Below are 15,060 nucleotides of genomic sequence, written 5' to 3'. Positions count from 1 at the left end.
AGAAGGTCCCTGGCTCAATCCCTGACATCTCCAGGTAGGGCTAGGAAAGAATCCTGCCTGAAACCCTGGAGAGTTGCTGTCAGTCAGTGTTGACACTACTGGGCTTAGATGGACCAAGGGTCTGATTTGGTATGAGGTAGCATCCTATGTCACTTCCCAGCAGCTTAGCCATGGAGATGTACAGTTCTGGTCACCATACTTTAAAAAAGATATTGTAGAGCTGGAAAAGGTGCAGAAAAGGGCAATTAAAATGATTGAGGGGCTCGAGCATCTCCCCTATGAGGAAAGGTTACAACAGCTGGGATTGTTTAGCTTGGGGAAAAAGAGGCTAAGGCGAGACCTGATAGAGGTGGGGAGAATGTAGGTAGAGAGACATTTTTTCCCTCTCTCAAAGTACTAGAAGCCGGGGTCATCCCATGAAGCTGATTAGTGGGAGATTCAGGACAGGTAAAAGGAAGTACTTCTTCACACAGCACATCATTAAACTATAGAATTCACTACCACAAGATGTAGTGATGGTCACCAATTTGGATGGCTTTTAAAAAAGGTTAAATGCATTCTTGGAGGAGGAGGCTATGTCCCAACAGATAGCTCCAGTAGCAGAGATAGTAAGCCTATGTACATCAGCTGCTGGGGAACATGGGTGGGAGGGTGCTATTGCACTCGGGTCCTACTTGTGGGTTCCTGGTCAACAGCTGGGTGGCCACTGTGTGAACAGAATGCTGGATTAGAATGCTCTTCTCTTCTTATATTCTTATTGTGGCCTTCCAAGGCCCATGAAATTGCCTATCCCTGCTTTAGACAGATCCCCCCTGTTCCTTTTGGGAGCTTTCTGCCCTTCCTTCCCTGCCAAGAAGCTGCTCTGCTTTTGCTCTCTTTCCAGCTACTTGCAGGCTGTTCCCATGGCCCAACTTGTATGCTAATTGTTAATCTACTTTGGAGCCAAGCACCAGAGAGCCTGTCCCCTGTCCCAAAGCTCCCGCAATAAAAATGGTTGAATTTTAAGCCTCACAGTCCTCTTCAGGCTCCCTTGCCACTAAAGAGTAGGACATCACAGTAGGTTTGTGGGTCACGGAGTCATTAGCCCATATCCTAGGTAACCATCATACAACCCAACTATCATTAATCATGGTGCCCTTGAAACTTGGCTGCTACAGAGTAAATATGGATGGCTCCAGACCGGCAATGCTCAAGCAGTGTAGGGCACACCAGCATGCCAGGAGAGAATGGCTAGCATCCCTGAGAAAGGCTTCTATCAGCACAAAGTAGCCACTCCCAGAGGGGGCTGCCTGCTGTGCCTCTGCATGACTAGCTGCTCTGGGCTCTCCTCTTTCCAATCAAGAAAGCTTCATGCAGAAACACAGGTGGTGGGTGCTACGACACAGGCTCTTTACAACAGGCCTGTTCGCGGACACTCCCTGCTCAAGCTAAGCACCACCACTTTATGAGCCTGAGGTAAGGGACAAACACCACCTTTCTACAAACTATGTAGAGAAAGGGGTTAAACAGTAATAATTTCAGGAATAAAATAATGCACTGTGAATTATATATGCTGATGGTGAATTAATATCAAAATGGGTGTTATATGTATATAACTGCAGATGATAAATGCCAAGGAGACACGTGGGATTTTTGTGGTAAAACAAACTGAATAAAAATTTATTTCAATGTTCACAAACTTTGTTTCATAATAAAACTTTTCAGACCCTTGTTAAAACCTCTCATCCAATCCTTTCTCTCTTCTCATACACGCTTTCCTTTCTCTCACACCTTCACTCTTGAACTTTCTTTATTATCAGGATCTGCACACTACACTCAAAAGACAACCCTCTTTACCCGGATTCTCTAATTCTTCCCTAGAACCAAAGTATTTTAAAAACACCCCCCCCTTATCACCTCAATCTCCACCCACTCAGGTCAACATTCTAAACACAATACTTACAAATCCTAGACATACATTAGGGAACTGACTTGTGGGGTGTAACGCCACAGTGGGCTCCTCTGAATACTGGAAAAAGTAAACCTTTTTCAGAATATTTCCCCAATTTTAAATTCATAAACGAATTAAGAGCTTCAGCTATCAAAAATAAGGTAAATTCATCTCAAGCATGAATTGTGGGCAAACAACGACAGAAGGAAAAAGTGTTGGTGCTTGGCTTATAGCTTAACACAGGGAGGAAGAGGGTGCCTTCCACTATCTTGCTTCCCAGACTTCAGTAACCCTGATGCCTCATAGACATGACCTATGTCAAGGGTGGGCAACCTTATTGCCCCCAAGATAGGGGTGCAGGACCTCTTTCAGCTCGAGGGCCGAATTCCATTTTGGAGGAGTTCTTGGGGGGGCGGAGTGAAAGGGAAAAGGGGTGGGGCCAAAATACCAGCATATTTTAACTTGAAGCTCTTACTGCTTTAGGAGAGGCATTTCAACCTTTTAGAATGGAGGAAAAGCTGCTCAAAACCACCAAATGATCAGTGGTCAGGAAAGGATGTTTGGCCTTCTGGGGACCCCCAGAGGGCTGGATTTGGCCCCTGGGCCTGAGGTTCTGCACCCCTGCTCCGAGAGATGCATGCAGCAGGGGTGTGAGGGCTGGATTTGGCCCCTGAGCCTGAGGTTCTGCACCTCTGCTCCAAGGGATGCATGCAGCAGGGGTGTGAGGGCTGGATTTGGCCCCTGGGCCTGAGGTTCTGCACCCCTGCTCCAAGGGATGCATGCAGCAGGGGTGTGAGGGCTGGATTTGGCCCCTGGGCCTGAGGTTCTGCACCCCTGCTCCAAGGGATGCATGCAGCAGGGGGTGGCAGTTTGGGAGCCACATGCTAGCAGTAGGCATGGCTGGAGCTGGCAGTGGATGGGGCCTTAGGTCTCCCTCACCCCCCCTCTCTCTCACACTCACACACATACAGCCTTCCTCCCCAACCCCCCACACTCAGCACACAGATATTGGAAGGTTTAAACCTTCCCTCTTGGCTCACTGAGATTCCATCACTCCCTGTTCCCCAGCTGATCAACACTGGAAGCAGCCGAGAAGCAAGTGAAACACTCCTCAGCTGATTCTAGCACATCAGCTGAGCAGCAGGGAAAGGGCCTGTGAGCCACAATGAAGTCAGCCAAGGGCTACCTGTGGCCCCTGGGCTACCCTGATGTGCCCTGTGTCAAACTCCAATGATTTCATGTGTCTTGATCGGGAGAGCAGGGCCCTTATGCCGGTTGAAGGGCCTAACCCACAGATCGATGGAGGACGAAGCAAGTTTGGGATTTACTTGGCGTTGTTTAGGATTTCCCCAATCTTGCACCAAATGGCCTTGCACTTACCCGACATCTCGATCCAGCATAGTGCCCGGATGGAAGGGGGGAAAGGCGTTGCCGTTTGGGGGCTCCTTTGGAGAGTACAGCTTGAATGACTTAGAGGAACAGCCTGGAGAAGAAAGGAAGGAAGGAAGAAGGAAGGGTGAGGGCATCAATCAATGACTACAGACAAGCATGACACAAATGTAATTTCATTATGATGCTACAGCCACTTTGGCATCCTTGGCATCCATCCCACTACCACACCAGACTGGACCCAAGTCCTCCAAAAGAGAAGTTCCATATATAAATTACTAACAGATTATCAGGCAGAACTAAAAAAAAATGAAGACAAGATGAACTGACAGTACCCTGCCAAAAATTCCTCTGCTACCACGACATTGTACTGTTTTTTCCAGGCCAGAGGAACGCAGCACAGTGCTGTGGCAGCTGAGCTTCTGGGTCTGCCTTCTAATCTTCAAGGGCCAGAAAAGCAGAGAGAGACAGGACAATAGCTGTTACAGCAATGTGCTGTGGTTCCCAAGCAAAGGAAGCATTGTGAACTGCTATGACAGATGCATGCAGTCCTTCCTTCTGATATAAATCCACAACAAGAAGATAAAGAGCTGTCATGGTGTAGCACTGTGCATCCTTTAGCCATAGAAGCATAACACTACGCTGTAGTAGCTTTAGACCACACTGGGAGGGTGGGGGAGAAGAGAAGAGGAAGGATGTACAGAGACTAACCACTCCTCAGTGTGGGGCTGTGTGTGTTCCCCAGTTAGGGAAATGTACTCTGGTAGGAGGAACCTGCTTCCGGGAGGCAGGTGAGCAGCCCTGTGCAGTCAGATTTGCACTGTGCCTCCAGCACATTCAGAACAACTGCTGGAAATAAAAGGTGTCAGGGGGAAAGCCCACCAAGCACCAAATCCTGGAGCATCTTAGAGGCTAAGAAGGTTCTTGTGGCATAAGGTTTCATGGGGCAGAGCCCACATCATCAGATGCACAAAGGGTTCACCTAAGTGGGCAGGTATACGTAAGTGAGTATGGAGAAGCCATATGAGCAAGGCCAAAACGCCAAGCAATACAAGTGATAGGAGTAAATATGTCACTATGCAGGGCACACATGAATACAGATTCTTATCTGATTAATGCAAGATCCAACCCACCCAAAGCAAGCAGCTACTGGTGATGAACAGGCATAGCAAGAAAAACCCTCAAAGAGGAACAATGGCTTCCTACAGCAAGCTAGTCATTCCCAGGAATTGTTGAGACAAAATTCCAGAAGTGTCAAATTTGCTACTCAGTTCCAATTTAGGGGCTTCACATTTGTCTCCCTTGGAATTTTTTAAAATTTGATTTTAAGTATGGTAACATTCAGATCGGCTACAGAATGTCCTGGGAGACTGGAAATCCTCCCCCTCCCCTCAACTCACTGATTTCTGAGTTTTATTACCATCTTTAATAGCCAATATGTGTACTGTTTTCTCTCTTGCACAGAGATTGGCCAGTTCAGCCCATAGAAATGGCAGGACATTACTGGCAACTGATGGTATATACCCCACTAGAAGCTGTGCAGGTGAAGAAGCCCTAGGTCAAGAGTGGGCCCAAGGGCTCCTGCTAGAAGCAATGGCCAGAGCCAGTATGGAATCTGGGCTGGAAGTTGGCATAGCATGCCCCTCACTCTCCATACAAACACACATCCGGCCTTCGCCCCATTCTCTCTCTCTCTCTCTCTCTCTCTCTCTCACACACACACACACACACATACACATGCACAAGGGGAAGACTGGTGCACATATAAGTCATGCTGTTTAGTGGCCTGTATAGAGCCCAATTTTCATGGAGAGGTGACACATGGGGAAACCCCCTCCATGCGCCATCCTCTCCATCAAAATCACTCCCCCATAGCCCAGTACTCAGCTGAAGCTCTGAGAGAGTAGTTCCTATATGTGGGTGCCCTGTTTAGATGGAAGTGTTCCATGGTGTCAGGGATAACAGAAATAAGCATCCAGGTCACTTTGGAACTGCTCCATGTGTATGGATACAATGGGGGTATCCTGAGGTAGGGCATACACTTCTATCACAATGTCACAAATTAACAATATTGCTGGGTGGGCTATGGGTATCACTGAAGGGACCCCCTTGAAGCATGCACATGCTTTGCTAGCTTAGCACCCTTTTTTTGCAGAAAAGTGTGTGCTGTAGATGGCTTGCCTTGCTTTCATCTAAAAAGCCTTGCTAAGTACAAACTTGTGTAGAATGTTGTTGGCTGGGTATGTAAAGCTCCAGTTCTGAGAGCTTGATCCCATTCCGTTTGCTCAATTGGTTCAGCAGTTTCTTCAAGAAAGGGATCAGGAAGAATGAAGTCTTAGACTTGGTCTACATATGGAGCAAGATGAGGTAGCAGAATGGAATGCACCATTTCAGTCCATAAGTGGTGGTTGATGTTTTTGAATAGTGTCCTACATTAAAAAATAAATAAAACCCTCCCTCCCTGCATGCAGAAAATCAGTGCAGCAGCCAAGAGGCATGAGCTAGAAACTTTCTTCCTGCTGTGCTAATTCTCTTTAGACAGGGAGGTTGTTGGTTTTTTATATGGAGGAGCATTTAAAAATTGCCTCCCTGGCTTGAAATTTGAAGTGCCCTGCTGCCTTCTACCATCTCTTTCTGTTGCATGTATAGATCAAGCCTTCTTTAAGCCCAGAGGAGCAATAATTTAGAAATGCCTGTCGCAATAAGGGCCAGATACAAACACTTTCTGCACCAACACAAGGAAAATCTAGATTAGCCCTCCAGATATGCCTGACTACAAACCCCACCACCACAACCAGCAAACCAATAGTTATGCTGGCAAGGGATGGTAGGAGTTGTAGTCCAACAAACCTGGTAGGCACCAAGTTGGGGGAGGCTGGTCTAGAAACTCAAGGGTCATTTACAGGAGAGATATTTTAAAATAGGGGTGTGCACAGACCCCCCAATCTGCTTCGTGGCCCGAACCGGAAAATCCGGATCGGGCTCGATCCTCTTCGCGCCGCTCCGCCCGTCTCCTGCTCCGCTCTGCGGAGCGAGATCCGGCTTTGCCGCCGTCACTATGTGGACAGCGGCGGCGGCGCAAGATAAGCCACCCACCCACCCCGCCCCCTTACCTTCCTCCGTCTCGGGCTTCAATTGAGGCCCCGGTTGAAGCCGGAAGAGGCCTCGGCTGTCACTTCCAGCTTCAACCGGGGCCTCAATTGAAGCCCGCGACGGAGGAAGGTAAGCGTCCCTCCTCCCTGCTCCCTTACCTGGCGCCGCCGCCTCCGCCGCCAGGTAGGCCAGGCCCCCACCCCCGCCCCCGCCCCCTTACCTTCCTCCATCGCGGGCTTCAATTGAGGCCCCGGTTGAAGCCGGAAGAGGCCTCGGCCTTCACTTCCGGCTTCAACCGGGGCCTCAATTGAAGCCTGCGACGGAGGAAGGTAAGTGTCCCTCTTCCCTGCTCCCTTACCTGGCGCTGCCACTGCCGCATGGATGGCGCCACCGGCAGCGCCAGATTAGTCCCCCTCCCCCCCCATTTACCTGCAGGCGAAGCTCCGGATTGAGGCGATCCTCTTTGCCTCGATCCGCAGCCCCCCTGACTCTCTTCGCCTCCGCCTTTTCCGGAGGTGAATTAGGCCGCCTCGCTCCTGCTTCTCTGAACCGAAGAGAAGCGGAGCACATCCCTATTTTAAAAGACATGTCTTATAGAGAAAAAGTCTTGTGTGCTCTCAAAAATCTAGAGCACAGTCCCTCCTCTGATAGCTCAGGCAGCTTCACACTGTGAAACACCCGGTCAGCCTCCTTTATCATAGTATCAAAACATCCCTCTATCCTGACTATCTCACATCCTTTCTGCCACTAGTTTGACCAGTAGCTCTTTTAGAAAGGTGATGGAGAAGGAATGGTGGTGGCAAATAATCCATCCAAGGTCATCAAGGACAGTGTGCTGTTGAATCCAGGTCTTTGGTTCAAGGATTTTGATAACACAGGGATGATATCCCTGTGAAAAAAGGAGGGCAAAGGGAGACATGGTAGAGATATACATTATGCAGGGTGTGGAGAATGTGTATAAGGAGACATTCCCCCCCTCCCATAATACTAGAACCTGGGGTCATCCCACGAAGCTGATTAGTGGGAGATTCAGGACAGATAAAAGGAAGGATTTCTTCACACAGCGCAGAGTTAAAGTATAGAATTCACTACCACAAGATGTAGAGATGGCCACCAATTTGGATGGCTTTAAAAGGGAGTTGGATAAATTCCTGGAGAAAGCTATCAGTGGCTACTAGTCCAGATGGCTAAGTGCAACCTCTAGTATCAAAGGCAATACACCTGTATACACTATTTGCTGTTCCAGTGTATACACTAGTTCCTGTATACACTAGAACATTATCCAACAGGCTTGTACAAAGGGTTTCCAAGAACCAAGTGAGGAAAACCCAAGGAATAAGAGAATAAACAGGAAAATGTATCAGGCCACTACATAATGTTTTATATTGGGGTGTGTGTGTCATGTGTGTCTCCCCCCCCCCCAGATGTCGTTGGACTGCAATGGACATCCACCATAGCCAGCATAGCCAATGGCAAGGGATGATGGGAGTTTCAGTGCAACAACATCTGGGGGGCCACACATTCCTGTACCCGTTTTAAAGAGAACATTTGGACTGCAATGCTGCTGCCCAATTGATCAACCCCATCTTCCCAATATATACAAAACTTGTAAAGCTACATGTAAAACGACTACATTCTCCTCACCAGAAACAGCAGCCCAGCTTCCCCAATGAGACATGTTTGTGCAAAATTGGGGTCCTCTTTCCTAATGGCAAAGATGATTTCCCCCCACCCCTCTCATTATTTTCCCTTCTAGCTTCTGCCTCAAATCTTTCCCAAACTGGGAGAAGAGGCTTGTTCCCTGACTGCTGGAATTTCACACGAGCCAGTGGCAATTTTCACATGTGTTGTTTGAAGCCCTTTTGCACTCTCCCCCAATGTTCATGCAGAAATGCAATTTTAAGTGTGCTGGTTCAGGTCTTTAGATACACTGGTGGTCGTGCATGAAGGTGGATTTACAATCGCATTCCAACCTTTCTGCGCTCTGTGGAGGCATGCTATCCGAAGTGCATTTTTCTCTCCCACCCACCATTTTCCCTTAGTTGTATGTATTTGGGAATGGATTCTTTGCACATGTTAAGCTGTTTCTCTATATAGAAGAGTGGGGGAGGGAGGGGGAAAACTTTGGCAGTTCCATCAATCTTGGTATCACCCACTCACCCCTTTCTCATGCTGCTGTTACTGCTCCACGGAAGAGAAGAGTTTTTGTTTTCTTCTACCAGCTCATAGAGCACAGCCATCGGTAAAATTGACGTGATTTCTCCAAAACGTTTCAATTTTACTGGGGGCGCTGGGAGGGGGGGGGGGAGAGAAAGAATTGGTGGCACTATGGACCAGAAGAATAGTTGTGCAATTGCATCCAAGTGAAGTCACAGGACTTTATGGGCCAGCATCCAGGGTAGGCAAGTGTGTGTGTGTGTGTGGGGGGGGGGAATTATTAATTTCCACTAGCTGGAAATTATATATTTATTTAGGGTGTAATCCTATGCATGTGTGGACAGAAAAAAGCCCTACAAGTCCCAGCATTCCCCAGCCAGCCGTGTTGGGAGTTGTAGGACTTTTTCCTGTCTAAACATGCATAGAGTTGTGCCCTTAGGGTATTTCTATCCCGCCCTTTGACAGAATTCTCAGGGAGGCTATCATTGAGCATGTGGTGCCATTTTAAACAGGAAAAGTGTAACTTGTGAATGGTGGTGATGCCCATTAGCTGGAAGTGGGGGAGGATCCCAGAGTTGTAATCAAAGTGCTTTAAAAGGTATGTGTCATTCTATCAAGCGCCTCTCAAGTCAACCAGTGAGTGTCACTAGAGGGCTCCATTTGCTCTTCCATCCATCTCCGCCACACTCATTACATCCCAATGACAGCATCCTGGTTTCTCTTTCGTTTGCCCCTCCCCCCCCCCCCGCCCCATCCCTTATGGCATAGTTATGGATTTTCCTCTCTCTCCCTTTGGGCCGCTTCTTTGGACCAGAAGATCAGAGCCAGAGCTTGCCTCTGTTTCCCCAGAAGAAACATTGCACCTTTGCAGCAACCATTCCTGCTGAGCAAGAAAGACCAGTCCAACCCCTGTCAGGTGCCGTCCTGTCTGGATAGTATGTGCTGCAGCGTTTCTCCTTCCCCACCCAAAAAGACACAGTCTTTGGTCCTGGCTACTTAATTCAAGCTGGGAATGTTTAGCTAACAGTCACAGAATCACCAGCACATTGGGGAGTGGCATTTAAGAACCTCCGTCCAGCCAAGTAGCAAACAGCCTGAAAGACCAGATCAAAGATAGAGGAGCCAAGAAGTGGGAATTTACATGCAATACAACACAATGTTCCCAATTCCCAGGCGTTTCACCTAGATAGACTGGTCCTCTTTTAAGTGAAGCTAATTTTCTGCCAACACTGTCTGTCTGTCATTCATTCATTTATATCCTGCCCTTTTTCCTCTTGCAAGGAACCCAAGATGACATACATGGTCCTCCTCCTCCTCCTCTTCATTTTATCCTCACAACAACCTTGTTGGGCTGAGAGTCCGTGACTGGCCCAAAGTCACCCAGTGCACTTCATGGCCAAGTGGGGATTAGAACCCACATCTCCCGAGTTCCATTCCAACACTCTAACCACTACACCACACAGGCTCTTGGTGCCCCTTCCCTCTCCTAACTCTTGCCTGGAGAGAGCAACTGAGGAATTGTCTGTTCCAGAGGCATTCCTGAACTATATGATGTCCCACTATTAAGGCTCAAAGTGGAGGCTTCAATACAGTTGGCTACTCTAGGAGGAAATGCTAGACTTCAGAACTGGATCAACATGCCACAAAGCCATTAGTGACACACACAGGATGAACTCGTCTCTGCTTCCTTCCATGAAGCATTCAAATTAACTGTAGAAGGTTGCTACACATAGGATAGATCTACAACTCCTGCAGTCTCCCCTAACCATGTGAATGCAGGGTGATGCAAAGCACTGGGCAAGCAAAGAAATGTGTGTGCATTCACAGAGGATTTTTTTTTTTTTTTGCTCAATGCTAGGCAGTGGGCAATCTTCATTTTGCATATATTTAAACGAATATGCATATGAGCAATAATTAGGTTATTCTCACTCTGGAAAATGAAGCAACTTGAATTATTCTGGGTTTCATTTCACTTGCATGCAGCGTGACCCTAATCTAAAAGCATTTGGAACATATACCTGCTACAGACCAGAGTCTCCGGGGAAGGGGGGTCCCAAAAATTTCCATGTAGCTTGGAAGCCATCCCTATAGAGTTACCCTGCCCCCATCTCAAAAGAGCCCCTCATTCCAATCACACCCTCTGGCTCCGGCTCAAACGGATCTCAGAGCTTCGTACACAGGAAGAGAGAGCACGAGGGACCCTCTGGGTGACCTTTCCGTTGCTGTGGAGATGGAGGAATCACCGAGGCAACCGCCCTGCTCCTCCCCTCCCAGCATCCCTTGACAGGCACCATCTGCTGCTGGGTGAGTAATGGAGTTTGCCAGGCTGGCTGCAAACCCAGCTTGGTCCAGTTTGACCAACAGGAAGCCTGTCTATTCTGGACTTCTCATAGCACTGATACTTACTGTCCCCAAAGGACTGAGGTCCTTCACTCTCTAGCATGTATGGACCAGTCATCCTGAAACATTGAAACCTTCTGCAAGTTAAAGGAATCTGTCAAAAATGGCTTGTGTGCAACGTCCAGTTATTCCAGCAAGGAAGACAGCTGTGTGCTCTATTTAAACCACATGGACTGTGGTGTACGCTGCAGCTTGTGGTATCATATGAACCCAGGGACTGTGCATTATGAAAGATTTAAACAACCCTCATATAATCCATGGTCTGTTGCTTAACCCTAACATAACCCATGGTCCCAGTGTTCGCATAACACGACAAGCCACAGCCAGGCTGTGAATATGCAATCCTACCCAGCATGTGTCAGCACATGGCAGAGCCCACCATTGCTTAAGCCACAGTGGCATGTTTTGAATGTGCAAAACAGGTCAGTGCCTGTATTCACATGTAATACTAAACCATGTTAGGACAGCTAATGCTAGACCAGGCACAGCAAGCCTCGGACTTAGAAACTCCCCTTGCCTCCTCCAGCACAGTCGTGAGGAGACTGGAAGCTTCTGCTTCTGTTTTAGATTACCGGCTGTTTAGCTTTACATCTGAACCTCAAACTGTGGTTTATTGAAACTAGCCAGCTTCATAAACAATGGTTTGAAGTTGACTTGTTTAAACAAACCATTGCTTAAGACTAACTACAGCTTCTGAACTCCTCCCTTAAGGAGACATCAGAGGAGCAAGGGGAGATAATGCTACACCGTGATTTACCTCTATATGCTAACATAGCTGGTGGGGCAGCATCTTTGTGCAACTGCATCCAGAACTCTGGGCAGGAAAGCCTTAAAAAGGAGGCATTATAAATGGGATCAGCTCAAAGTATGTCTCCTTGGGCTGAAAGCTCCACATCAGGAGAGCTTTCTGTCAACTGCAGCTGGAAAAGGCTAGACAGAGATCACATGTTCAAAGCACCAAAGGAACATCTAACACCCCTTACGCTATGGCAGCTTAATTAGACCAAACCCATCCCTGACAAGAGATTTGCATAGCACATTTTATAATTCTTCTCTAACCTCCCTTGGAAACCCACTGCACTGCAGCCTTGCTTGCTACTTCTCCAAAGCAAAAGTCTGCTCCCAGTATTTAAGTTAAATGCTTCATACAAGGGTATATAGAAGATAGATCTGGATCTATTGAGAGATCTCTGGGCGATCTGCAGTAGATGTTTCCCCTCTCACCCTAAATTATACCACTGAGATGAAGAAAACATGGTGTAACTAGGAGTAGATTTGTATATGGAAGGGCTATGAGCTCCATGCAGTTCTGGTACTCAAAAGTAATTCCCGTGCTCAGAATTCTTTAATTCCAAGATACCTTTTGCACCAGGTTCCAGTTTGTGAATCTTGGAGTTCTAAGAAAATCAAAGTTGATTCTGCAAACCTGAAGTCTGTCCACTCCAACCACCCCACTCCCCACACAAATGGGGAGGGGGGAGAAGCGGGGGGGGGGGGACAGTTCCCAAATCTTGAGATCAGTCTATTTTCAAGGCATCCTTCACAACAATCTGTGATACACTGAGCTAAAACATCACACCAAACATATTCTTTGGACTCTGTTTGGAGCAGGCCTACCCCAAGGCGACCTGAAAGGTGGAGATGGAGAATCATCTCCCAGCACTGATGATCATCTAAAGGGACTTCTTACTCAGCTCTGTAGCCTAATATACACGGCAAGAGCATTATCCTCTATACTAAAAACATAAAAGTTGCCTTGCTGGATCACAAGCAAGGTCCTTTTAGTCCAGCTCTCAGTTTCCAATCGTAACCAGCCAGTCATCCCTTGAAGCACATGAGCAGAGCATAAAGAAGATGCTTGTTTGTCCCTAACAACTAGTACTGACCCTGTTCAGACAACACGCTAAGCCATGGTGGTTAAGCATTTTGAGCTAAACAGTATGGCTTAGTGTGTCGTGTGAACCATGACATAGCTAGTTGTGTGAACCATTCCTAACAATGGTGGCTACGTAACCATGATTTAAACATGCTTACTAACCATTTCCTGAAAAAAGGTTAGCGGCCTAACCATGACTTAGCATGTTGTCTGAACAGGCCCATTCAGAGACATCCTTGCTCTGTGGAGAGCCTTACCTTTTGTGAATTTGTCTAAACCTTTTCAACCTGTCCAAGTGAGTGGCCTTTAAGGCTGCAGTGAGATTCCCAAGGCAATGAGAAGGTGTTTTCGCCTGCTTCAAACAAACTAAAACAGTTTGACTGTTGATTTCATGGGCTACTTATCAACTGAGAGCCAGTGTGGTATAGCGGTTAGAGTGTTGGGCTGGAAGTTGGGAGATCTGGGTTCTAGTCCCCAATCGGACATGGATGCACTATTTTAAGACCAATTGAAAGATGTACAAAAAGCACTCATGAAAACAGTATTTCACATGGCCCATCATTATGCTTAAAGAGGTCTTCACCCATGTGCTTTCCTCCCACCCATCCCAATGCATGCAGCATTTGCAATCTACAACTGGGAAGGTAGCCATAGCAGCATGCAAGTGCTTGATGAGCAGGGGCCAGCACACAAGTTAAGACTACTTTAAATAAGACACCAGGCCATGTACAACCCTACATGTGTAAATGCTTTTCACCTGCCTAATGTCTTGCCTAAATCACACCTAAATCTGGGTTTGTTGAGATGTTAGGACTGGCAGACATCTGCTCAAGGATATTGGCTGGTGGACACATCAAAGTTAAACAGTTATAAACTCCGTTCTCATTATTTGTGAGAATAGCGCCAGAAGTATGTACTTATGTGACTTGGGCACAGCATCAGAAGTGGTAAAGAACAGAGGGCAATTAAAGAGCCGGAGCTGTTCATATGGGTGGAAAGGAGAATGACAGCCGAAAGAATTAGAGGTATGCACATCTTGCAGTCATATGCAGGATATATAACTCTTATGCAGCAGCAAACCATGGAAGAAAATGGCTTGCTAAAAAAACTGCAGAAATGAGGTGGAAGTCACCAGCAGTCAAGACCCTCTAATATCCAGGAACTGTGTAGTCCCATTGATGACCTCTACTTCCTACTAAAACAAATAGAAAGTAAAACTGAGAAAAACGGAGCAAACTCACTGTAGACCAGGATGTCAACACAACGCTCCAGTATCAGTGCAAAAACACAGAAGAGAGTTTCTGGCAATTGCCTCCTTCCTTCCTGTACCTTGAATGCTTCTCTGTAGGAGTGAAAGATCTGGGCAAATGCACTGTCACACAGCTGTCTCCAAACCTATTTTTCAGGTGATGTTATGAAGTCAGAGAGATGACTCTCTGTCACACATTGCAAGAATTAAATTCTGTGTGAACAGATCCAGTTTATTAGGTAATTTACCAACCTTTAAAACCTCAACATCCAGGGAGTGTTGTGCTACATGCCTTTTCTGAATTGTTGTTTTAAGTGAAACTCAAACCCACAATCTTCAAGGATCAAGCAAAGTGCCCCAGCCACTGCCAATTCACACTATCAGTTGTTGCGATGGGTCATCAAGTGATGAACTTCTTACTATATGCTTGCCTGTTTTGATTTGTGTTATATCTCTGTAATAGCAAATCTGCAGTATCCTGGTTGGGTGAAAGTACTATCACAAATTTGCAGCAATTATTAGGGGGTAAATATGGTCATGTGAATTAGCTTCTCTGGAGTACAAAGCAGCACAAAGAGCCAGTGTAGTGTAGTGGCTAAAGTGTTGGACTGGGAGTTGGGAGATCCGAGTTCTAGTCCCCACTTGGCCATGGAAACCCACTGGGTGACTTTGGGCCAGTCATAGACTCTCAGCCCAACCCACCTCACAGGGTTGTTGTTGTGAGGATAAAAATGGAGAGGAGGATTATGTACACTGCCTTGGGTTCCTTGGAGGAAAAATGTGGGACATAAATGCAATAAATAAATAAACAGCTGCTTTAAGGACAGAATATGCTGGACAGGTGTTCCCACAAGACATCCCAGAGCAGGATCCCAGGGAGAGGGTCACATGATAGTTTATACTCAGTCACAACAATCATCATCTAGCCCAGTATGTCAACACTGATTGGCAGCAGCTGTTGGAGGT

At 47.0% G+C, this 15,060-nt stretch overlaps 1 protein-coding gene across 2 annotated transcripts in view; it reads right to left on the bottom strand.

Annotated features, from left to right (window-relative positions):
• Positions 1-15,060, bottom strand: part of LDB1 (LIM domain binding 1) — a 70,831-nt gene that overhangs the window by 14,393 nt on the left and 41,378 nt on the right. For both annotated transcript variants that reach the window (XM_063132515.1, XM_063132516.1), the window contains exon 2: positions 3,311-3,413. In XM_063132515.1, the coding sequence (XP_062988585.1) occupies positions 3,311-3,413 (103 nt within the window). The remainder of the gene's footprint in view (positions 1-3,310; positions 3,414-15,060) is intronic.

This window comes from Elgaria multicarinata, chromosome 8 (assembly GCF_023053635.1).
Source record: "Elgaria multicarinata webbii isolate HBS135686 ecotype San Diego chromosome 8, rElgMul1.1.pri, whole genome shotgun sequence".
Classification (NCBI taxonomy): Eukaryota; Metazoa; Chordata; class Lepidosauria; order Squamata; family Anguidae; genus Elgaria; species Elgaria multicarinata.
This window is presented reverse-complemented; position numbering and strand designations above follow the sequence as displayed.